Below are 25620 nucleotides of genomic sequence, written 5' to 3'. Positions count from 1 at the left end.
TGCTCACATGAGAAGCCAGTCAGTTCTTAATGCTGAAGCTCTGCACGCATAACCATTAAAAGAAGTCAGCCAGTTCAGTTCTTAATGCTGATAAAGCTCCGCTCGCATAAACAAGTCAGAATTTAGTTCCGCTCTTGCTGATTCCATAAAGCCTCTCTTGCATATAGCTCCCGCTCGCATTTGCGGCCAGCTGGAAATGATGTCTGCAGGATGTCAGTTCCTGCAGCTCAATTCCGACTGGCTGGTAGCCCTGACAGTGCTGATGTCATCGCACATGTGATGACATCACCGACAGCACGAAAATTGAAAAACAAAAGGGAAAAAAATCGGAAATGAAGGGGTGCCACTCGGGAATCGTGACACCCCTTCATTTGGACCCCAAAATTTGGTAAAAACCGAGTAATTCGGTATGGTAGGTATTCTGGGAGTATGTCAGTATTGTTTTAGATGTAAAATGCTTGCAACTAGGAATGTGTCGATGTGGTTTGTTTTTAAACCACAAATGTATGATTGCTTATGTCACAAGTGATGATTTAATAAAGATGTTTCTTGTTTAAAAAAGGGGCAGGAATAGAATAATTTATGTAATGTTGCTTAGATTATATGATATATATATAGCAATATACGTAAAGCATGTTTGTTAATTTTAACTTGTTAATACAGTTTGATTACTTTTATATAAATGTAAATGTGCCTGTGTCACAAGTGATAATTAATTAAAGGTGTTTAAAGAGGGCGAGGGTGTCTGAGGTTGTACTTACGGTTCCATCAGCAATGTTAGTGGACTGGTTAAATAAGTTTGCTGACTAGTTTCCAGAAGTGCTTTGCTTTTTCCAAAGAAGTAGACCACTGGTTCTATAGATGGAAAGTTATGTGATGTTATGTAGTTTTTTTGGTTACATTTTGAATAATCAAAAATCTATTTTTGTTTTTAAGGCTAGAGCCCTTTTCCATTTTACTAAGGTTCAGTCCCTAGTTTTGCTAGGCTTTTACTTCATTAGAAAACCATAGGTTTTGTTTAGATTTAAAGTTTAGAGATAATTCAGAAATGTGTTTACTGAAGGTACAGCAATTTATTAGTAAGAAGGGAGGTAGCTCTATAGGTAACTCTACAGTTGTCTGTATTTTGAAGGACAGGAAAATGGTCATATTTGTGAAGGTTTTTGTGGGCCTTGCATTCACTACCTAAAGTGCCTCTCACAGGCTTACCCCAGAGCCAAGTAGTCAGTCCAGTCTCCTAATTCTACCTCTTATCACCCAAACCTTAAAACCCTGTTCAGCAAATGTGGTGCCAAACTAAATGTTCTTTGAAGGACTTCAAAAGCCTGAAGATGCAGAAAGTTGAAATTTCTCAGCAAAGCTTTACCCAAAAAAATATATAAACCAAAGAAAGTAGACTCATATAATATACTCGCATTAGATTTTTGACATGTGGGCGGCCGCAGTGGTTAGCGTTGCCACCTCACAGCAAGAGGCTCTCTGGTTCGATCCTCGGCTGGGGTGCCTTCTGTGCGGAGTCTGCATTTCCTCCCTGTGGTCATGTGGGTTTCCTCCCACATCCCAAAGAAATGCTGTAGGTGGACTGGACACTCTAAAATTGGCCCTAGGCTTGAGTGCATGTGTGTGCCTTCTGTGGAAGGTTGGGTGCCGGGCTGGCAACTCGACACTTTAAAACTCCACTACCAATCATGAGCGGACCAGGTATTTGCTGTGGCAGCCCTTAACCAGGAAAAGCCAAAAGAAGATGATGATTTTTGACGATATGTCACTGCAACAATGTAATCATAACTACTAGGCTTACTCACCAATGAATCTATACTGGTCCAGCATTTTCTTCCGTAACCACTCTGTTTCTGCAAAGGTCAACACTGATTTCATGCTGTTATTTGCACTCAGGTATAGTAATGCAAGGCTTTCTTGTCAACATTGCTGGCATGGACCTACATCAGTTCTTTGTAAGCAAGAAACCTCTACAGGGAAAAGTACAGTTGTGTACCTATTAGATGTTCCAGTGTATTCGCCGTTGCAGTCATTATAATTGGGTTATCCTGCTGGCAGGCTACCCGCAGTCGGCCCGAGTTCCAAAGTCTAGGTCCGTTGTCGGTTGCTGTCGCCTCCTCCTTGACATCAGTGCGCCAGGGGTATAAAAGATGCAGCCGACGCCATTTTCTTCAGTCTTTCTTGCCCCAGATGTCAGGTGCCCCGAAAATGGTAGGCTAAATTATGCCAATAAGCATGCATACAGAAAAAACAACTTTTCCTTCATCTACAAGCAAATACACCACATAGGTTGCATAGAATAGAGAAGTACAGATAAGTCCCAGCAAGGAAAAGGGGGATGGTGGGAGGGTAACCTGGACTGCAACAGTGAATACACTCGAACACCTACATTTATGGTAGGTACACAACTGTACTATGTTCATCGTGTTTCACTGTTGCAGTCATTACAATTGGGTTGAATCCCAAAGCTAAGGTTCGGAGGCTGGTGCTAAATAGGATTAGGAAAGGCTATCAGGCCCTGCAGACCTGCAGTGGCAAAGTCTGCCCTGGATTTAGAGTAGAGAGGTAAGTAGTAGTGCTTTGTAAAAGTATGCACTGAACTCCAAGTTGCAGCTTTGGTTGGTACTCCTCTAAGGAAGGCTGCTGAAGTGGCTGCTGCTATGGTTGAATGTGGCCTAATGCCCTTAAGCACTGATTTGCCACGCTGTGAATAGCAGAAACAAATGCAGTGGCCTATCCACTTTGAAATAGTCTATTTTGAGATAGGCTTTCCTTGTGATCCTGCAGCATATGCCTCTAGAAGTTGTTCAGTCTTTCTGAAAGCTTTGGTTCTGTCCAAGCAGAAGCGTAGCTGCCTGTGAATGTCCAAAGAATGCAGAAGTCTCTCACCCTTATTCTGTGGGTTTGGGTAAAAGGTAGGCAAATTAATTGTTTGGTTAAGGGCCACACTGGATACTACCTTAGGCATAAATGTAGGGTTTGTCCTCAGAGAAACCCTGTCAGGATGGAAAATGATAAAAAGGTTCCACAGCCATGAGTGCCTGTAACTCTGAGACTTGTCTAGCCGAGGTTATTGCTAGGAGCAGAGCTGTTTTCCAGGATAAGTATTTTATATCTGCTGCAGAGGCTGGCTCAAACGGAGGCAGTGTGAGTTTTTCCAAGACATAGTTGAGGTTCCATGCAGGTACTGGTGCTCTCCTTGGAGGTCTTTTGTTTTTGGCACCTCTGAGGTACTGCCTTAGCAATGGATGAGAAAATAATAGGTGATTCTATATTGTAATGAGCTGAAATGGCAGAGGCATGAATTTTAATAGATGAAAAGGAAAGGCCTTTATCCAGCATCTCAGGTAAGTATTGCAAAATCTGAGGAATATTTGGAACAATCTTGTCAATACCTTGTGCCTGGTTCCAAGCACAGAATCTCTTCCATTTTTCTGCATAAGATTTTCTGGTGCTAGGCCTCCTGGCCTCCAAAATAACATCCATCACTGCTTTAGAGAGAAGTGTGTCTTGAATGGCTACAATATCCGCCATGCTGCCAGGTTTAAAGTCCTGAGTTAGCTGTGCAGTATCTGACTGTCTTGCTAGTTCAGTAAGAGAGGAATTTGAGGTAATGTCCAAGCTGGGCATTGAGACAAGCTCTTTAGGATTGGGTACCAGTACTGGCGGGGCCAGTCTGGGGCAATCAGTATCATTTTTGGCTTCTCTTGTCTGACCTTGAGGAATACCTTGGGGAAGAGAGGCAGAGGAGGAAAAGCATATACTGTTAAGTTTTTCCAGCTGAAAGATAGAGAATCCACTTTCCATGCTTGCTTGTGATAAGTCCTTGAGCAGAATCTCTGTAGTTGGCAGTTGTGAGGGGAGGCAAACAGGTCTATGTCCGGGCATCCCCAGTTCTTTGTTATCATGCAGAAGACTTGTGGATCCAATTTCCAATTGTGGGGATCCATTAGGCTTCTGCTTAGTTCGTCTGCCAGAGTATTTATCCTTCCTGGCAAGAATTGTGCTTGCAGATGTACTTGGTAAGTCAATGCTGTGTCCCACAAGTTCATGGCTAGTCTGCAGAGGGGGTAGGAATGTGTGCCCCCCTGCTTGTTTATGTACCTCATGACTGTAGTATTGTCTGTCTTTATCAGTAATTGCCCTGGATGAAGTAGATCCTTGAAGGCTGTCAGGGCATTCTGAACAGCTAGCATCTCTTTTTAATTGATATGGAGATGCAGTTGACTTGCGGACCATGTGCCCTGAATACATCTTCCTGCCATATGGGCCCCCCAGGCATAATCTGATGCATCCGTTGTTAATGTCTGCCTGGCTGTGGGTAAGGTGAATGGCTGTCCCATGTTGAGGTGGCAGGCTTTTGCCCACCATCGAAACTCCTGTTGCAGGCAGGGAATGAGGGTAATTATTGTTTCCAGGCTGTGGCAATGTTGAGTCCAAACACTTTTTAGATACCATTGAAGCTTCCTCATATGCAGTTTTGCATATGAAATTAGCAGAATGCAGGATGCCATGAAGCCCAAAGCCTGCAGAATTTTTCTTGCAGATAACTGAGTTTTGTTGCCAACATTTTGAAATAACTAGTAAGTTGTCTGTGTTTGTCTGGCGTGAGATAGGCCATCTGGGCAGTTGTATTTAAGCTTGCACCCAGGAATATTATCTCTTGAGAGGGTACGAGTTTTTATTTATTTTCATTTACTGTGTACCGAGACCTGTTAGTAACCTTTTACAAACGCCAGATGCTGTAGTAGAGTGTCCTTGTTCTCTGCTTGAATAAGGCAGTCGTCCAAGTAAGGATATATTTGTATTCCTCTTTGTCTGCAAAATGCAATTACTGGTTGCAGGCATTTTGTGAAGACCCTGGGCGCAGTAGATAAGCCAAAGGGCAGTGCAGAGAATTGGTAGTGCATTGAGCCAGCTATAAATCTGAGGTATCTTCTGCATGACTGTCTGATTGGGTCATACAGGTATGCCTCTTTTAGGTCTAAAGTCACAAGCCACGTCTTCCTGCCCAGCATGGGCAGAAGCTGCTGCAGAGTTAACATTTTGAATTTTGGAATATCCAGGAATGTGTTTAGGATAGGCAGGTCCAGTACTGGTTCCAGGATTTGTCCTTTCTGGGTACCAAGAATAGCCTTGATTAAAATCCTAGTCCCTGCTCTTGCTGTGGTACTTGCTGAATGGCTCTCATGTCCATGAGGGATGAAACTTGTTTTTGTGCCTCTGACCACTGACTGCGTGGCAGGTCTGGCATACAGTTTGGCCTTGGCAGGGTGTGAAAGTGGAACCTGTAGCCTTGAGATACGATATTTAAGACCCATTTGCCCTGGGTGATCATGTGCCAATTTTGTGAAAAAAAAGTGCTAGTTTTCCCCCCAAAGCAGCTGCCAGAAGAGAAGTGCTTGGTGCTGGCAGGGGAAAGTCACTAAGACGGTTTCCTGTATGGCTGTGATTTTTCCTCTCCTCTTTTGGAGGTGGAAGCACCCCATTGATTAGGCCTGTATGAGCCCTGGGGCTGTGATCTGCCTCTGGGGCATCTGTATCTGCCTCTTTGTGGCCTGTCTGACACTGGAAAGGACCAATTCTTTGTAGGCCAGTTCCTGCTAAATCTGGGAGGCTGTACCTGTAAGAAATCCTTCACTGTTTGCATAGATTTAGCTTTGTCCTCCATTTTCTTTAACACCTCTTCTGCTTTAACACCAAACAAGGTATCATGTTGTAATGGAGCATCTAATAGTTTTGCTTTAACATGATCAGGCAGATTCTGTTCTTTTAACCAAGCATGCCTCCTAATAACAGAACCTGTAACTGCGGCCCTGCAGGAGGCCTCTAGAGAATCAAAACCACATTGCAAAGTATGCTTTCCCACTTGTTCAGCTGCATGCAATAAATCCTGCATTTCTTTGTTTTTTGCACATTCTGAATTTGTCAACATTTTCTGTTTAAGCAGTGACATAAGATATTGCTGATATTTAAGCATATGAAACTGACAATTTAAAGCTCTTGCAGCCAAGGTAGCAGAAGTATAAATCTTTTCCCCCCATCTGTCCAGGGCCCTTGAATCCCTATCAGACGGGATAAGATTTTTTGCAGTGGAAGCCTTGACCCCCTTGGGACCCTGAGAAATAGTTTCTGGGTCAGCAGTAGGGTTTTTATAAAGAAATTTATGTGAATCCGGAACCCTGTAGTAAATGTCTGGCTTAACAGGAGCTGGTGGTAAAGAGTCAGGAGATAGACCAGACTCTGAAAATACATCATCTGCAATGTCTAAAACAGGAGGAATAGCAAGGGGCCTGTGCTGAGGTAATAAAAGGAAGTCTCTGAGCCTTTTGTTAGATTCTGAGTAATCTTGGCTCGCCCAATGGAAATGCTCCCTCATAGTGTGCAGGGTTTCCCCAAAAGAATAATCCTCAGGAGGAGAGGCTGAAGGGATAGATTCTTCAGCATCAGAATCCTCATAGGGAGGAAGGGAATATTCCTGTTGAAGAGGAATCAGAGGAAATGGAAACCTGATCTGAAGATTCATATTCTATCTCTTGCCTAGGCCTCTTATCAGGAGGGGGATGGGAGCCCCTGATCAAAGTAATTAGGTCTTTGGCCATTTTAAGCATCTGTTTTTTAGGCATGGAGGCCTGTCCAGGAGAATGCTGTACTTGTTTCTTTGTCTTTAGAGCTGCTTAATCTTTGAAGCTGAAGTTGGCTTTACATATAACTGTGTAGGTCTGATGCCTGCTCAGCGGCTCCGGACCCATCTGAGGGATAAGTTTCCGAGTGTCCAATACCTTGAGTTTCCAGCAGCCTAGTCGGCTCCACGTGGGAGTCGGAAGTGGCCTGTGGCTCTGAGGTAGCGGGCGTCAGGGGTTGCGAAAGCGCCTCACTGAGAACCGGTGAACCAGCGACAGGCCTAGCAGAAGCCTCGTCGTCTGTTTTGGACCTTGGATGCCTGTCTTTTTCTTTGTCTTTGCGCTTTTTATAAACTCCGGTTGTCGGCTGTTCTGACGGCATTATATAATTGAATCTTCTACCAAAGTAATGAAATGCAAAATCGTACCGACGCTTAATAGTGCACTGGTAAAATCTAGCACAAAACCGACAACTAGCAACGTCGTAGTCAGGGCCCAGGCAAGGTATACAGTAAGAATGACAATCCTTATGAGGTATTTGCTTCCCACAAGAAATACAATTATTAACTTTTTCTGACATTGTTCTGGAGCAAGAAAAAAGTTTCCACAACAGGGTACTTAGCTTTAATGAAGACTTCGGATCTGAAATTCGAATTTGAAAATCTCAGGAGTCGGCCGACCGGCACTTGTGGACTGCTTTTGTTTCGGGCACCACACGGCAAGAAAGACTGAAGAAAATGGCGTTGGCTGCATCTTTTATACCCCTGGCGCACTGACATCAGGGAGGAGGCGACAGCAACCGATGCCGGACCTAGACTTTGGAACTCGGGCCAATTGCAGGTAGCCTGCCAGTAGGATAACCCAATTGTAATGACTGCAACAGTGAAACACGATGAACATCATGATTATGGAAGACAAATTATGAACACATACACACGTCCACACTATATATATATATATATATATATATATATATATATATATATATATATATACATATACATATACACACACATATATATATATATATACATATATACATATACACACACACACACACACACATATATATATATATATATATATATATATAAATATATATATATATATATATATATATATATATATATATATATAAATATATATATATATATATATATATACATATACATACACAAAACAAGAAGTTGCCAATAATAATGCTAATTATATTAAAAAACACAATGGGGTAATGTAGATTATCCAGAGTTATACTGCCTTACTTTGGGAAGTGAAATTGTTTCAGCAAATTAAAAGACAATATTTGTGGAGCATCCCAAGCAGCTGGGAAGAGGGACAGTTACAAGCTCCACAGTGGCACAGCTGTGCTAAATCTTTGTCCTTCTCCTAGACTGTGCTTCTGTCTTGTAGTATTTTCTGACTGTATGGATAGTACGAACCAAAATAAAAAACGGTCACTGCAGTAGTCAAAGTACCAAGACAAAGGAAGCTTTACTGAAATTTAATTTGAAGCGCTTTTCGTTTACACAGTATGCAAACATCCTCAGAAAGTTGTGTTAGCCTTCAAAACACATATAAATACACTCAGATGTACCTGATTAACCAATCTAAATACAACAAACCCACTTTACCACTTTCTTAAAGACACATTAAATATCTAAATGCTTTACCATAAAAAACATTCTCCTAAATACTAAAAATAACTTGTCACCATAAATGAAACCAGAACAAAGTATATAACTACAAATAAGAATAAAACTGACATGTAACTACCACTGTTTATGCGTACAAACATAATCAATGTTGCTGCCAGATTAACATAGCAACAGCTAAACATCATCTCTTTAAACTCCACAATTTTAAAATGCTGCTTAAGGAACATATTTCATTCAAGCCTGGAAAATTATATGCACCGAGTCTAATCTGCCAGGCTAACTCTAATTCCTCCAGCTGTAAAGGTAAAGGGCCACCCCTAATATCACAGTAGACTTGGTCAATGACTAAAAATTTAAAACTGTGTTCAATGTAACTTTGAATATGTTTGGCTAATGCGTTGTCCTGCTTCTTCCTACTGATGGCATATTGATGCTCATACATTCTTTCATGGAGCCTCCGCTCCGTTTTACCAACTTAAAATGCAGGACAACATTGGCACTTAGCCAAATAAACAACCATTTTTGAATTACAATTGTACCTCCGTTTTAGTCTAAACTGAGTGCCTTCCACTGTGAACATATTTGTCGCTTCTACATATTTGCAGAAGTTGCAACTTTGACATTTATACATTCCTGTTATTTTGGGGTAATTACGTAATGTATGAGAATGTTTAACACGGAAAGTGGTGCCGAAAAGTCTATGGCACCATCAGTTTCCAACTGGCCTTGTTATCAACTCTGTTTTTCACAAAGAGCTGGTTGAATTGTTTGACCGACAAGGCTTTGACCTTTTAGAACTTATGGTAAAGCATTACCTTATATGGGTCGATGAGCTAAGTATCAAAGTGGCAGAACTAGATGCTAGTATCAAACTGGATGCTGAATTTTTTAGATACAAATATGAATATGGCCGAGTTTTCTCCAGCATCGAGCAGTACCTGGCAAAACTTAAAAGTAACGAAGTTAAAAAGTTTGACTGCGATTGTAAGGTTTACCAGGACAGTACTGCATATCCTGTACCCTCGGTAGCCCAAATTTGGCAAGGACCTTCAGGGCCAAATGTACCAGCCGTTGGCAATAATGGCACAACAGTAGATAACAGTCAGCATCAACAGGAAAACCACGTGTCTATGACCAATGTTATTGATCATAGTAACTTTAATTCTTACTATAACAACAACCCGAATGGGCAAGCTGAGGTTAGAAGGAATGAAAGGTTACAAAACCTTCGTCAAGAACAAAACAATTCTGGTCAACTTAATCAAAATCAAAATTTTCGGTTTGTCAATCACACTGGTGCCAGACCGAAGCAGCAGGTCCAACAAGCGCAAGACTTAACCTTCACTACATTTGACCACCTTGTTTTCATGCCTAACTTGGTTAACTCTTGCATATGTGTTGAGACTGACATTTTGGACTTTAATTTTGATGTTGACCAAAATGATTCTAACACTAGTAAGGATGTTATCGAACCTATGGTTGAACCTATTGTTGATAAACCTGTGATAATTACAAATTCGACAGGAGATTTTAAAGTGTATAATTTTTCATCTGTAGTTATTATCACTGTTATTGTTGATTTCCTATCTAAGGGACATACATACGTTCCAGCACAAAAACTTGACCTAGTAAAAATAGTGACAGATATTAAAACTTTTACTAGGAAGTTAAATTTCAACTTAATGATGGGGGGGGGGGGGGGGTAGTACTGATGAATTTCACACTGATCAATTCAACATTCCAAGCACTTATAAACCCCCCTTTGCATCCATTGTTGCAAGTGTTTGAACAAATGTGTGAATTGGACATTAGACAAGGCCTCAAATACGGATTTAATATTAATAGTAATCAATATAATAACAAAACTGAATGTGAATACCTTGATTATATTAAATCTCAAGACATCCGTATTTGCAAACCTGACAAAGGAGGGGGTCTTGTTGTCCTCGATAATATTGATTATTACGAACATATGGCAACTTTATTAGACAATCCTGCTTACGTACTGAGCTCACAATCAGAAGTTAATAGAGCTTATAGTATAATTAAGAACAGTATCGAAGACATGTTTATAGAGGGTAGGGTGGAACAAAATGTTTTTAATTACATGTCCACTTTATACCCTAGATACCCCTCTATTTGTTTGGTATACCGAAGATTCACAAAGATGTGACAAATCCTCCTATGAGACCATTAGTAGACGGTCGTGGTTCACCAACATACTCTTGTGCCAAAGTTGTTGACTCAATATTGCAAAAATACTTGGCACAGGAGCATCAAATATGTAAAGACTCATGGTCGTTTCTTAAGAAAATAGACAGTTTAGAATTTAACATGAATTACAATTTCCTCACAGTAGATGTGAAGGATTTGTACATGTGCATTCTTCATGACATAGGGATTGAATGGGTGAGCTTGGTGCTTACGAAAAATGGTGCTACTAAAAGAGAGATAGCATTAGTCATCAAACTACTGGAGCTTATACTATATAATAACTTTTTCATGCTTGGTGACAAATTCTATTTACAAAAAGTTGGTGTCGCCATGGGCTCCCCTTGTGGGGCAAGCATAGCGAACTTAGTAATGGCCCATTGGGAATTGGAATATGTGTTTAAAAACACTGGTCTTAATGACCATATAGCTTTATACACACGTTATTTGGATGACATTTTCATCCTTATTAACGGTGGTGCTGAGACTGGTAGATTGGTTTTGGATCAATTTAACGCATTGACCCAATTCTTGCGGTTATTAACGGTGATGCTGAGACTGGTAGATTGGTTTTGGATCAATTTAATGCGTCGACCCAATTCTTGCGGTTTACTTCTACATATAAAACAGAAGCAATAGCATACCTTGACATCTGGTTATTTAAGAACAGTGAATTGGGAAGCTTTGTGGTCAAAATTCATATAAAAAGCACATATTCCAATTCATTTTTGCACTTTTCATGTTGTCACCCTTAACACCAGAAGCGGTCAGTTATCAAGGGCCAGCTGGTCAAAGCTGCACGTATAGTGAGTCAGGACACAGATTTTTTGGAAGAGTGTCAATTACTGAAATATATGTTTTTACATCGGGGCTACCCTGAAACTTTGATAGATCACTTGACTGACGAGGTCAAATATAAGAGACTAAATAGCATTTATAAACCTATCTTGGGTATTAAACATATGCTGATGCAACAGGTAATAAATCTTGACATAATGACATCTAATAATATAGATTACACTCCTGTTACACCTAGTAACTCTGGATTAAGGTTTATCACTACATATAATATACATAGTCACCTTTGTACAGATATTATTTGGAAAAATTAGGGTTTGGTTAAAATCATCCCTAATATTTGTACTAAAATGGGTGACAATCCTAGTGTCACATTTAGGAGGGGTAAAAATTTGAAATTACTGCTTGAACAACAATGCCATAATTACCTCAAAATAACAGGAATGTATAAATGTCAAAGTTGCAACTTCTGCAAATTTGTAGAAGAGACAAATATGTTCACAGTGGAAGGCACTAATTTAGACTAAAACGGAGGTACAATTGTAATTCAAAAATGGTTGTTTATTTGGCTAAGTGCCAATGTTGTCCTGCATTCTACATTGGTAAAACGGAGCGGAGGCTCTGTGAAAGAATGTATGAGCATCAATATGCCATCAGTAGGAAGAAGCAGGACAACGCATTAGCCAAACATATTCAAGGTTACATTGAACACAGTTTTAAATTTTTAGTCATTGACCAAGTCTACCATGATATTAGGGGTGGCCCTTTACCTTTACAGCTGGAGGAATTAGAGTTAGCCTGGCAGATTAGACTCAATGCATATAATTTTCCAGGCTTGAATGAAACATGTTCCTTAAGCAGCATTTTAAAATTGAGGAGTTTAAAGAGATGACGTGTAGCTGCTGCTATGTTAATCTGGCAGCAACACTGATTGTGTTTGTACGCATAAACAGTGGTAGTTACATGTCAGTTTTATTCTTATTTGTAGTTATATACTTTATTCTTGTTTCATTTATGATGACAAGTTGTTTTTAGTATTTAGGACAATGTTTTTTATGGTAAAGCATTTAGATATTTAATGTGTCTTTAAGAAAGTGGTAAAGTGGGTTTGCTGTAATTAGATTGGTTAAGTAGGTACATCTGAGTGTATTTATATGTGTTTTGAATGCTAACACAACTTTCTGAGGAAGTTTGCATACTGTGCAAACGAAAAGTGCTTCAAATTAAATTTCAGTAAAGCTTCCTTTGTCTTGGTACTTTGACTACTGCAGTGACCGGTTTTTATTTTGGTTCATAGTTTTTTTGTGCTTCTTTTTGGTTACTAGTTTGTATGGATAGTACTCCAAGCTGCTGTCTCTAGTTAAGTTTTGAACAGAAACCATCATAAATTGTGCTGCACAGGTAGATGCAACTCTTGAAGAATGAACCCAAGCATGTTTTCAAACAGTTTTGCTGTTGTCATAACACAAGGCAAGAGTTGCTAGGTAAACACTGTTAGTAACTGGCAGATCTTCCTTTACTTGTATGAAAAAGATTACAAAATGATCAAATGTTCTGAAAGAATGGGTCTTCTGATATCAACTTTTTCTGAACATATAAAATGTGCAGCAAATATTCTTCAGCATTTTGTTAATGTAATACAGTGGCAGTTGAAATTATGGGTTCAGTGAAATAACAGATATGAATGTAGGTATAAAAGAAGGACATGTTTTTAGTGACAATGAAACACTGAAGGTTCTGTAACACAAAGGACCAGTTAAGTATTATGAGCAGTATAAAGTACATCAAGAGACAAAATCTCAAATTTAAGTATTTCATTTTACTGAACATAATAAAGACTGGCATTTACACAGCATTGCAATAACAGTGTGGCTTCTTATTTAAAAAAGAAAAAAAATAGCCAGCCAGTAAACTAACTGTAGTCCAAGCATTTAAGGTGGCTTCAACAAATTAAAGTACTTGTACCTTGTATGAAGTAAGCAGTCTGTGTTCAAGGAAGCACCTGTACTTCCATAAGGCTCCCTCCTCTGTTCCTTAGCAAGTTCAGGCCATAAGACTCGAGGCCAACTCTGCCCACTGGATTTAAGATCAAGTCCAACCTTAAAATATCTCTTCATAGCTTTGTGGTATGCTCTTGTTGCTGTCTCTTCGGCTCTTAATACTGTATTCCCCAACTGCTACAGGCAAGTACTACGCTGCTCTCAATCTTAGTAGTCAATCCTCACCCTAGACTGACACCAGCTTCTACAGGAGGTCAGCCCTTGCCCTGGGATAATCTATTATCTCACTCTTTCTGTTTATGGCAGTTTAAAGGGAGTTGTGAATATGTCTTGACAGGAGTGCACTGATTAAAGCACCTCATTTACCCCTGGCAGCACTCATGAGGCAATCTTTTTAGTGTATTTCCCACACTTTGGGCATACTGATTTGTCGTATTTATGGACTCCGGGGGGCTATATCACATTCTGCACATTAGAGCTTGCAATTCAGAGATTTTTCTTCCAGAAGTAATGGCCATTTAAAGGAGAACCGCACTGACAGTCTCAAAAAGCATGTTTACTTCATCATGGTTTGGTGTTTCCTACATTTTAACATCATTCTGGGACTATTTACAGATTTTTTAAAATATTTTTATATGCAATTTCTGAGTCTGACCACATGGGGTCTAGCATCTTGAAGTAATTTTGATTGTTTAGTCTACCTCTAGGTATCCCAAAATGCAATGCTCGCCTGTAAAAAGTTACATCACACAGGCCTCTTTCTTCCTAAAGATCCTGTCACTGCATTGATTTTACATGCATACACGGCTGTCTTTCAGTCAGTTTTAAGCAACATTTCATGCCGTTCAATGACTACTTAAAACACAAACAGTGCAAATGCCACAGAAGAGACTTTCAAAGTGCTTTTTACTGCTGCTTATTTTTGAATGGCTAAACTGCATTTTTTGTGAAGCCCGAATTGTACTACTTTAAATCATCTCCCATTCCCATTCACACCTAACTTCCATAGCTGTCAAAGTGCTAAGGGTAATTTGAGCTCTTACCTGCTGTGATTGACAGCTCACAGCAGGAGGCTTGATTCATATACTGTTTACTTGTTCTAGCCTTTATAGGTTCATAGGTTGGTACTAGGCTATCGGCCCTAGGGCCTATACAAGCCTAGCCATAACACTTCCCTGGCTATTTCTTCCCACAATATTTACTTCCCTGGACACCTGTCTAGCAGGGTGACTGATGTGATACTGGGGTGAATTTCCCATCTCCCATCCAATCGTCAAGGTTCCTTTTGAAGAGGGTACAAAAGAGGCGCTCTGCTTGACATGTATGGACAGTCTATTCCAGTCTGAGGAGTCTCTGGGTCAAGAACCTATCCCTCCAGCATGTTTTGTTCATTGTGATGACAAGATTTAGATCCCTGGAGCATGTGGCTCTGAGGGATTAGGATTTCTTTAAGTGTAGCATGTCCAACAGCTCTGGGCTTGACATGTTAAGCAGAGATCGCCTCTGAGTAGACGATATGCGACAGAGTATAGCTGGAGTTTTTTTAGATGGTCAGCATAGGGCATCTGCTTTAGGCCTGTGATTCTTTTAATGAGGTATTTCTGCGGCCTTTCCAGTTGTTGCAGATGTCTTAAGAGGTACATATAAAATAGGGCATTGTATTCTATATTGGGTCTTATGAGGGATGAGTACAGTGGGACAATGACCTCCTTTTTTCTGTATAAAAAGCCCTTAGTGATGAGGTGTGCCACATAGAAGGATTTCCTGATTGTTGTGGAGATGTGGCTATCGAAGGTGAGACCACTGTCCACCTGTGTCCCTAAGTCTCTTATCACACTTTTGGTGTTTAGTGCACTGCCACCTATGTGGTAATTCATGGGTACATGTTTTTTCACAAAGGGGATAACTATACATTTCTTGGCAGTGAGCCTGAGCCCATGACTCTGGCACTGAACAACTGTTTCTGTAAGGCTCTTTTGTAGAATATCCACATCATTTGGGGATTCAATAATGGCTCACAGTTTGCAGTCATCTGCGAACTTTAATAGCCAGAGTCCCTTAGTGTTGGGCCTGTACTTCAGAGAAGTAGATGCCAAACTAGAGCGGTTCTAGGACTGAACCCTGAGGTACTCCACTTGTCACTTGTCTGGAGCTGGATTTGGAGTTGGCTACTTTTACAGTGTAGGTTCTGTCAGAAAACTAGTTGGCAACCCATCGAGTGATGCAGGGATTAATGCCCAGCTTTGTTAGTTTATCTATGATTCCAGAGTGGGGGATGGTGTCGAAGGCCTTGGCGAGGTCCAGAAAGGCTGTGTGGACCGTCTTACCTTTGTCCACAGCTCTGGAGAGTGATTCGAAGAAGTCAATCAGGTTTAAGAGACAAGATAGGCCCTTCACAAACCCAAACTGGGTAAGGGTCCAGTGTTTGAAGGTTGCCAATGTCTTTGTTTATAAGTTCCATGGCCTTGCAGATCAGGCTCTTCAGACTGATGGGGTGGTAGTTCCCAGGATCCAAGGTGGATCCCCCCTTGTGGAGTGGGATAACTATAGCTGTGCGCCACTCAATGGGCACGAAGCCTGAGGTGAGGCTATGATTAAACATGACACTTAGGTGAGGAGCCAGTTCACTTTGTAGTTCATGTAGTACACAGCCCGGGATGTCGTCTGGTCCTATGGATGCTGTAATCGTAGCTTTGCAGAGTGCATTTTTTACCTGTGTGGCCGTTATTACCGTAATTTGGCAATCTTTAGATATTGAGATGGGCCCTTTAGGGGGTGAGAGGGGGATGAAGTTGGCACTGAAACGATCTGCCAGGATACTGGCAATATCCTTGGGATCAGTATATTTAATGCCATTCTGTTTTAGCTCAGAGCAGATCTGAGCATTGCCATTTACATTCTTGACATAGCTATAGAATTCCTTTTGGTTATCTTTGGCAATTTTATTTTCATAACTAGCTTTGGAGGGTTTTATGAGGGATCTCAGCTTCTTACTGAGCTGGTAAGGGAGTTTTTTGCATCCTGGTATTTTCCACTTTTCTGCAACAGTTTCTTCCTTTCATTGTAAAGTTTGTTTATGGGAGGGGACCACCAGATTGGTTTCTTTTTTTTGGAGGAGAGCCATCTTGGTTCTATTTGGGATGACACAATTCATGCACAAGTGGATGTGCTCGTACAGTGCCTTAGTGTAGGATTCAGCAGTTGAACTTTCAGTTCCCGTCTGCATGGGTGTCATGAAGTTAGTCACTTCTGACTTGAGTAGCATGAAGTTGGCTTTGGAGAAGTTTTTTACGGAGGTTTCTTTACTGGGGGTGGGGTGGGGGAGGGATGTGAATGTAAAGGGTGATTAGCTTAGGGTCAGACCTGACCAATGAGGGGGTGACCATAGGTGTGGAGCATCAATTTCCCATGTTAGTAATGACCAGGTCTGGGATATTACAGCCCCTGGAGAGACTATGGATTAGTTGATCCAGGGCATTGAAGTTTATGAATTCCAAGAACCGTTGGGCAAAGGTGTTGGTACACGAGTAGTTTTCCCAGTTAATGGCAGGGTAGTTGAAATCATCCAGTATTAGGGTGTTTGGTTGTATCTTAATATTTTCCAGTATGTTTAGTAGTGAAATCTTAGGGCAAGGTGGGGGATCTGTAGCAAGCTACAATTTGGATTGCAGTCTTACCTAGTGTTAGTTACACCTGGAGAATTTTAGACTTATTATGTTGGGCAACTAGCCTGGTGGTGTGAATATCCTTGGTGAATATGGACACTCCTCCACCTACAGGGTTTCTGTCCTAGTTTGGTGGCCGAAAAGTGTGGTAAGAGCTGTAGCCTGGTATTGAAGGGATGCTCTCTGGAGCCTTGAACCAGGTCTCAGTTACTGCACAGATATCGATGTTCTCCATTTTTACGAGTGCCTCGAGAGAGTGCATTTTGAGGTTTAGACTTCTAGCATTGAGTAGCATTACCTTCAGATTTTGCACACTTGTACCTGTTATGGTGGTGGTTTTGTCCTTTGAACTTTGCCTAAAAAAGGCTCTATAGGGGTGGCAATTGCCTTAGCCAGTAACCTGAATCCCAGGGGTGACAGGTGCAGATCATCTCTGGCAAAGCATCGTGGTCTGTTGATCATGTCGTTCCAGGCAGACAGATACTGGATCCCCTTTGAATAACACCAGAAGCTTAGCCAATTGTTGAAGTCAATCATTTTGTCCTTATACTGTGGTATCATTCTGGGCGAAGGCAGGATGTTACTCAGGGCTAGAGTCATACCTGCCTGGGCCACATGATCCAAGCGCTCTTCCATGTCTCTTTTCATGTAGTTCAGGGAGGTACATTTCAAGTCATTCACTCCAACATGGACAATGACAGAGTCATATTTGTACTTGTTGTGGAGTGATTGAGTGCATGCATTATGTGGTAGATCCTGGCACCCGACAGGCAACTGATGTAATTTTCTCCTTGTTCAGCCTGGTGAGTGGGACATCAGTGTGCCTGACTATACAGTCACCTGTGACTAAAGGGTATGTTGCCTTCCCTTAGGGGCTGTTGTTGGGTGGCACACTGGTGTTGTGAGCTGTGTGACACTTTGGTCATGGTGTTTGTTTGCGTTTCAGCTTCGAAGATCCTTGTTACTTGGGCAGGTTACTGTTAAGGGCCTCCACATATGAGGGTTTAGTGTTGCTATGTGAGGGTGTTGGTGGTGTGGGTTTAGAAGGGCTATGTGTTGCTTGAGGTGTAGTGTGGGTGTTAAACATTCTCCTCTTAACTGTCTAGCACAATCTTGGGTGGAGACAGCTTTGCTTCCAGTTTGGCTACTTAAGTGCATCTCTTGCAGGTTGTAGTGTTGGGTGGTAGGAAGAGAAGGTTGTCTGTGTACATAAGGCAATTGCTGCATTGCCCCAGTATGCCCAGATTCACCAGGTGAACAGGAGAAATCACCGGAAGCTGACCCTTGGACATGCCTGGTTTGGTGCTTTTTTTTGTAAAGTACAATAGCTGTTTTCGCTTACCTTAGCAAGGTACTTTGCAATTATAGGCTGTTTAGTGCCTACGATTAATTTCTCCTTATTAACAAGGTAGTTGAGTGCTTGTATCAATTTTAAGGCTTTGTAGTGCTTTCCAGCAGGTTTTCGAGCAAGTGCTAGTCACAGGGATGCTTAAAGGTAAGATAAAAAATGGTTTATCCTAAATACTGCAATCTGCACTAGAGGAGTTAGATGTGAAAGTAGGTAACTTAAGTTTTACCTGTCTAAAAAGTTAAGTTTTAGTGGAGAGTCAATATTTTCAAAACAGCAAGATAGATTGAAAGGGGTGGTCACTTTTGCATTCTGGTACTATGGAATACAGTAGGATGGCCAATAAATTTAAATAGTTGAAGGGGAGTGATTTCACAAAATGATAATTTTGCGCTTACTCACACAAGCCAGTAAAAGCAGAGAGGATGCTTACTCACACAAGCCAGTAAAAGCAGAGAGGAAATGAGATATATGGTCAAATTAACATCAGGGACAGGCAACTAGAAGACAGTGGTGTTTAAGAACACAACAGTAAACAGGTGGGAGGGTGGAGAAAAAAATTCTGCCTGACTCATAAGAGACAGAGCTGTGGTCTCTTTTCAAGTTTTAATATGCAGTTAAAAGCAGAATATAAGTAAAACACAAGGTAAAGAAAACAAATCACAACATTCAAAATAGAAAAAGGCAATAAACTAATACAAAATACAACAAATAAAAAGCAAACTAACCTTTCTCCCACAGCAAAGTGTAGCAGAGTCTGGGTGAGCCTTTCTAGTAAAGCTTACTTTCTGTATGGGTAGGGGACAAGGGAGCTGTGACATCATGTAATGGGTGGGTTTTCAGTACAGTCATAGTGATGTCAGTTTGGAGAGGCAACTGGCCAGAAAACTACCTGTATTCAGTGGCCTTGATGACATCGATGAATTGGAGACTGCAACAAGGGCAGGATAAAAGTGAAATTACCACAGTACAGTAAGGTACTGTTCTAGTGGAGAGAAACAGTCAATTTAAAATATTTTAAATGCTGGGTTGTTTATTCATAGCAGGGGCAATAAAATAAATAGGGAGAAAAAAGACAAAGAAGTTGAGCATTTAATAACAGAATCCCATTGTTGTCCCTTAAGAAAAGAGATCTCCAAGAAAGGTCCTTTAATTCTATAGAATTTGTTTGTTTAAAGAGAAACAAGGTTAACTTTTCAAACACAATTTCAAATCCTATGGGGTAAACTCAATTTCCTGGAGGTGTTAACTGCAAAATTCCAAAATAAAACTTCTACATGAAATATTAGCTGTCATTTGAGAAAACAAGGAATACAGGCTGACACTACAAATACATGGACCGCAAATGAAAAGCAGTGTAAATTAACTACATAACAGAGATTCAAACTTAAGCAGCTCTTTTCCAGAACACACCAATGTCACTATTTTAATCAGTCCACAGTTACTCAACAAACTTAACCCCACACCACACCAACCTTTTCAACAAATTCCACTCCCTCCATTACGTAACATATTACCCACCCTCTGAGTACAAAGTGATAACCTCTTGCTTCAAGTGAATACACCTAGATTCATATTGTAAGCACCTTCACTAGCTCGTTAATATAACAGCTGTTTTCCAAACATGCTTGCAAACTTTGGGCAACTATTCACTTTGCACTCTTGCACTTATTTCTAGTCTACTGTATGCTTACTGACTATATCTCTCTGGTTTGTGCCTTGCTCAGGAATGAGTAAAATAAATATTTTGAATCATCTTTTACCCCCAGTTAATAAAAAAATAAAAAAACTCAGAGGTGGTTAAATAGGGCAGCAACCTTGGCATCCCTTGCAACTGAGCAACTAAATGGGTTCAAGTCCTGCCTTTTAGCCAATTCTGAATTTTTAAAATTTTTGCTTCCAAATGTAAGACCATCTAACAGTAATACGCCTCTTAACTTCAGTTGAGCTTTTTAAAACTCCACAGAAAATAATACACTGTTTAGGATCAAAATTATATTCTCCAAGCTGAAATGTTAAGACACTTCAAGAACTTTGCCTTGCTGTTGAGTTAACAATATTTGCTGAGATGGCATGAAGAAGTACCTTGGATACTGAGTTTCATAAGCTGGGAAAACAGCAGATTCCTTGGAGAGACAAGTGCTACCGTTACCAAAATGGGTTTGCTTTCAACAATACTGTCTTTAATAAAAAGAAGTAAAGGGAAGATATATGTGTGTTCTTTGGCTAAAAGGAAATAGAAGGTGTCCAATTTCCAAGTGGCTAGGTGAAGACATAGGGAACAGAACCTCAGAATGTGTGTAGTCAGATGAGCAGCAAATAGATCTACTCCTGGTATGCCTCAAAGACTCACAATCTTATGCAAACAAATGAGGCACTCAGTTGTTATTCAAGGGCCATGAACATCCAAATGATGGGGGAATCCACTCCTACATTTTGTTCTCATGGAAGACGGGCTGCATCCCACAATAACACTGCTTCCCTGCAAATGAGCTGAAACCTTGTTCCATCTGTTTGCTAATGTACCACAATTACTGCAGTACTAACCATAATGATCTCAAGAATGACTGTCTAAAATATCCCAGAAATACCATTCAAGATTTGGAAGAAAAGTTGAAAAAGCAGTGGCTCCTCTACTAATACTGACAAGCTATAAATGTTCTACTAAAGAAATTCTTTCCTTACTAAGTTTAGTATCAGAAATGTGGCCTCCAATGAACTTCTAGCCTAAATTCAGATACTGCTGGCTCCCATGGTGATTTTTTTTCTCATAAGCAGTCTTGCAAGACAAACAATTATAATGCAGCAGGACCCTGAACCTGTATTTCACTGGGGGTTCTTGTTAAAATTCCAGTATCTGTAACTGCAAACCCAGGAGTAAAGAGAGAGACTGAAAGTGTGAATACAGGGAATATGGAGCTATTACATACAAGTTCAAAGTTGCAGTACTAGGGTGAATCCTACCCTAAAATAGAGACAAGACCTCAGAGGCAGTATAAATAACAGGCATGCAAGGGTCAGCCACATGATACCTTAATGGCATTACAGTGAGTTTCCAGCTTTGTTATTTTTGTTGCAGGAGTAATTTATTTTTCAAACGTGCAAGACTCAGAATTAGAGGTCTCATGCTTTTGATATGGGCCAATAACTTCTTCTGTAGCAGTTCCTGAGCTTGTCAAGACTGTACAGTTAACGTGCACTGCTGTTTTGGGTAAGAGCCAACAGCTGACACTCAAACAAACTTTCTTCTGTACAGCTGCAGATGAGCTTTACAATTACTGGCTAACTCGGATTTCACCCACCTCAGTCTGAACTAATGCCTTTGAGTGCAGTCTTAGCAACAACTTGAGTAGAATTATGTTACAAAAACATAAAACACACAGATAGACAAACAATATTTTCCAGGACAAGATAATGATGATGGCATGTCTGGTATGTGGCTTAGAAGATTAAGAAGCTGTTAAATTGTTTCTTGTGGTCCAATGGTGCAAAGTTCAATTAGCCTCCATTGTGTAACTGTGCGACTCTCAGCAAGTCACTTAACCAGACACTAATCCTAGGCTAAATATGAAAATGGTCCATGGAGATCAGTGATCTACCCTGGAAAACAAATACAAATAAAATAAAAATAAAATAAAAAATGTACCAAAACTATCCTGTGTTGTTATGGCAATGCTGCCACCAGCTAAATTATTCAAGCAACCAAGGAGTCGATTACTGTTTACCCAAAATAAGCCACCTGTTAAATATCTGCATGCTAGCAATAAGATGAGGGGTAACTCTTCAAAAAGAATAACCCAACAGTTAACACCAGCTCAATACACATACTGGTAAGACATTAACTAAACCACCTTTCACAAGCTGATAAGAGTTGCTTATTTACTTAAACCTTTACTCTGTGTAAGATCCTCAGGTACAGCACTGTGCAGAACACCCTTTAAACTTGTCCCAGCCACATGGAATGCTTGGCAGATTTACAAGTAATTTAAAGTCCTTTATGCAACTACTAAAACAGCATCCGAAGCAAGCAAACAGTTGCAAATATATAATTAGGCCTGAATAAGACCCAATTTACTACTGTACGTAACTGCACAGTACTTTACAGCTTATGCTGCACTCTGTATAAATGTAACATAACAATTATTCTAAGACCTAAGACTATGGAAATTAGTTTAATTACACACTGTTTACTATAGTGTAATACACCCGTGTTAGTGACTTAAAAATGTTACTGTTACTTTGTGCTGAAGCTAAATTTTGTCAACTGAAAACTTTACTGAATGGGATTTTATTGTGATTATTCACTCCTTATTGTTAACTGTTTCTTGCAGCCATTGTGACCCGGACAGCACCAAAAAAGGTTTTTGGACCAGTCTGCCGATGCAGTTAATAAAAGTTGAACAAATAAAATAAATTTAACCAGGTAGATGGACTTGGCCTTTTGATCCTTTTCAAACATGACTTGGGCCCCAAGGGAGCAACAGTGCAAAAACACAGGACGTAGGATACATACAAGTAACAATAACATAAAAATGGTAATAATAAAAATAAAACTCAATGTATACATACACATACATCATGAGTGGTGTTTAACACAGAAGTATAACATATGTACATAGATTATACTGCTTAACTGTCCCCATTTTTGCCTCATATTTTCAGACTGTTCCTCATAAAATTTGTGGTTTTCTGGCAAATCTTTGAGGACTGAAATCAGCAAATAATGACATACATTTATGTTTCACACTTTATAACCTTGAGAAAATGCATACTAATACAAACCCGGTTATTCTGGCAACTTTCTAAGTTCATAAGAGCAAAATTTAAAAACTGTCCCCAATTTTGGTCCTTTGCCTGACCCCCCCTTCCCCATTATTTTCGTCCAGACTTCTTGCTCTTACACGTTGAGAGGTATAACACAGATGTCTGTAGCATCCAACTAAGTTTAAACATTTGCAGACAAAATTATTAACTGCAATCTAACATGGTCTGAGATTTTGCAAGAAGTAACAATATATAGCGACACTACACAAGACAAAAAGACTATGGCACAAACTACTACATCCACATTTTTGTGAAAATAATTACATTTACACTGGCTTTATACAGCTTCTTCGTAGCCATCAGCAGACAACTGTCTAGATAAGAGAACATAAGCAAATGTGCTTTCCTCAGGACTGTGAAAGCTCAACTGAGAAAATTAATTTACTTAGCTGTTTGTTTGTCTTTGTTAACTTGGGCAGAGCACTGATGAACACAGAACTTTTTTCCAGAATCAGCATGAAAATAAAAACAAAAACTTACCTGGTATGCTCTACTTATTTGCTTGGCAGCCCATGCAGCATACTTTAAATTTTCAGCTTTCTGCTTCACTTTAGGATGTGAAGCAATGTGACTGGCAGCCTATGCAAGAAAAGTTAACAGTTAAGTAAACAAAATATCAAAGAATGTTTATCTGCTAGAAAACAACATGTAACTGTACCACATTGTCAACTATTACCATAAGTCTGAATCAGTTTTTTTAAGGCTGAAACATTCTTTTTATTGTAGATTAGCTATAGAACACTCTGTTTTCATTCCGTTTCATTCCATTCTGGGCTTAATTTTTTGAGCATTTTTTTCACTCCTTATTAAAAAACACCTTTATTGAATCATCACTTACGACATAGGGAAAATTACATTTATAAAAAAGTAAGCAAGCCATATTAACAAATTCACATTTACAAATATTACATCACATATATTCTTCTGTAGAATATAAACAATCTAACATTATATAAATTGTTCAATTTCTGCCTTCTCTTAAACCTCATTCCTTATCCAAAACATTGGTCTGCATGTACTGTTCCCAAAATTTCCATTTTTTCTATGTAATTTGATCTTAACCTTTTCTACAGATCCCATTTCCTGTTCTTTTTTTCTGTTACTATATTCACTACTTCAAGTAACGTTGGTTTAGACTTTGACTTCCATTTCCTAGTAACTGCTTTTTTGCAGTTACCGGAATTAAACTTAACAAGGCCTTACTATGTCTAGGCAATTCAGATCCTGTATCTCAGCTTAAAAAATCATTTCCTTCGTTACACTCATTTGCTTGCCTAGTATTCCTGTCAGAGTACTCTCTAAGGCATTTTTAAAGTCTGCCAAGTCTTTACACTTGGAAAACATATGCTCCCAGCTACCTTTTTCTTTTCCATCACACCTCCAACATTGCCATCTACCTGACGGAAATATTCTTTGGATTCTGCTTGGGGTAAAAAAATACCTACGCAAACACTTCCAAGCAAAAATCCTAAATCTTCTGGACTTGCATATTTGGGAGCCTTACATATGTCCTCCCATTGTTCACAAGTCAAAATTCTTTTGAGAATTTTACCACATTTCTATAGTTAAACAATGACAGAGTAATATCAAATAACTATATATTAAAAAATACACGGCACAAGCAGAAAAATGTTGGTAGTTATGACTTGCCAAGGGACGGTACAACTGCACAGATTCCATTTTCATCAGTGGTCTGTGAAGAAACACTCAAATACAGTCTGCACACCTACTTAAAAGGCAGTGTTTTATCTTCTTTGTTAAATACATGTACTACAGTAAACTCTCAGTTAACCAGCACCCATGGGGATTGGTAGATGCCAGATAAAAGGAAGTTATGTACTCACCATAATGATCCATGTGTGCTGCCCATCTCACCTTCATTCTGTACTGGTTGGGTTCGGAACCGATTCCCGGTTCTGACTCGGCCTTTTACAAAAGCTTGAGGTCTTCAACTAGCTCATTGCTTACACCCTATCCCATGATGCTATAGGGAGCTCCCCAGATCTTGCTGCTAGTATACTAATATAAGCATATAAAAATTTACTACTTTACAAGCCAATAAGAGACTCCAAGAATATTAGTCGGCAAATGAATCCTCTCAGTCCTCCAGGAGCTAAAGGCTGGGGGAAGGATGGTGAGATCTAAAAATGAAGGCAAAATGGACAACACAGATGGAACGTTACGGTGAACACATAACTTCTTTATGTGATGTTATCCTATCTCGCCTTCATTCTGTACTGGCTGGGACAGCGTCCCTAGCACCATCTTTCTCGGGTGGCTCAAGGGAGAATATTCTTCAGAACAGTGGACCCAAAAGAGGCCCTGTCCCTGGAGGCCAAACCAAATTTGTAATGAGTAGTAAAGGTATGAGATCTTGCCCATGTTGCTGCAGCACAAATGGTATCAATTGGCAGTTTAGCACGAAAAGCCGAAGAGGTAGAAATAGCACTGGTAGAGTGACCTTTTACTTTGTCGGGAAGTTGCTTGTTCTGGGAT

The 25620-nt window shown here is 40.0% G+C and overlaps 1 protein-coding gene across 1 annotated transcript in view; it reads right to left on the bottom strand.

Annotated features, from left to right (window-relative positions):
• EMC2 (ER membrane protein complex subunit 2) overlaps positions 1-25620 on the bottom strand; it is a 1476345-nt gene that overhangs the window by 221300 nt on the left and 1229425 nt on the right. Inside the window, exon 10 of the mRNA XM_044065735.1 lies at positions 23605-23703. Coding sequence (XP_043921670.1) covers positions 23605-23703 — 99 coding nt within the window. The remainder of the gene's footprint in view (positions 1-23604; positions 23704-25620) is intronic.

Source organism: Protopterus annectens, chromosome 3.part0, assembly GCF_019279795.1.
Source record: "Protopterus annectens isolate FY-2018-M chromosome 3.part0, PAN1.0, whole genome shotgun sequence".
NCBI classification, from domain to species: Eukaryota; Metazoa; Chordata; order Ceratodontiformes; family Protopteridae; genus Protopterus; species Protopterus annectens.
The sequence above is the reverse complement of the archived record's forward strand: the minus strand, read 5'-3'. Positions and strand labels throughout refer to the sequence as shown.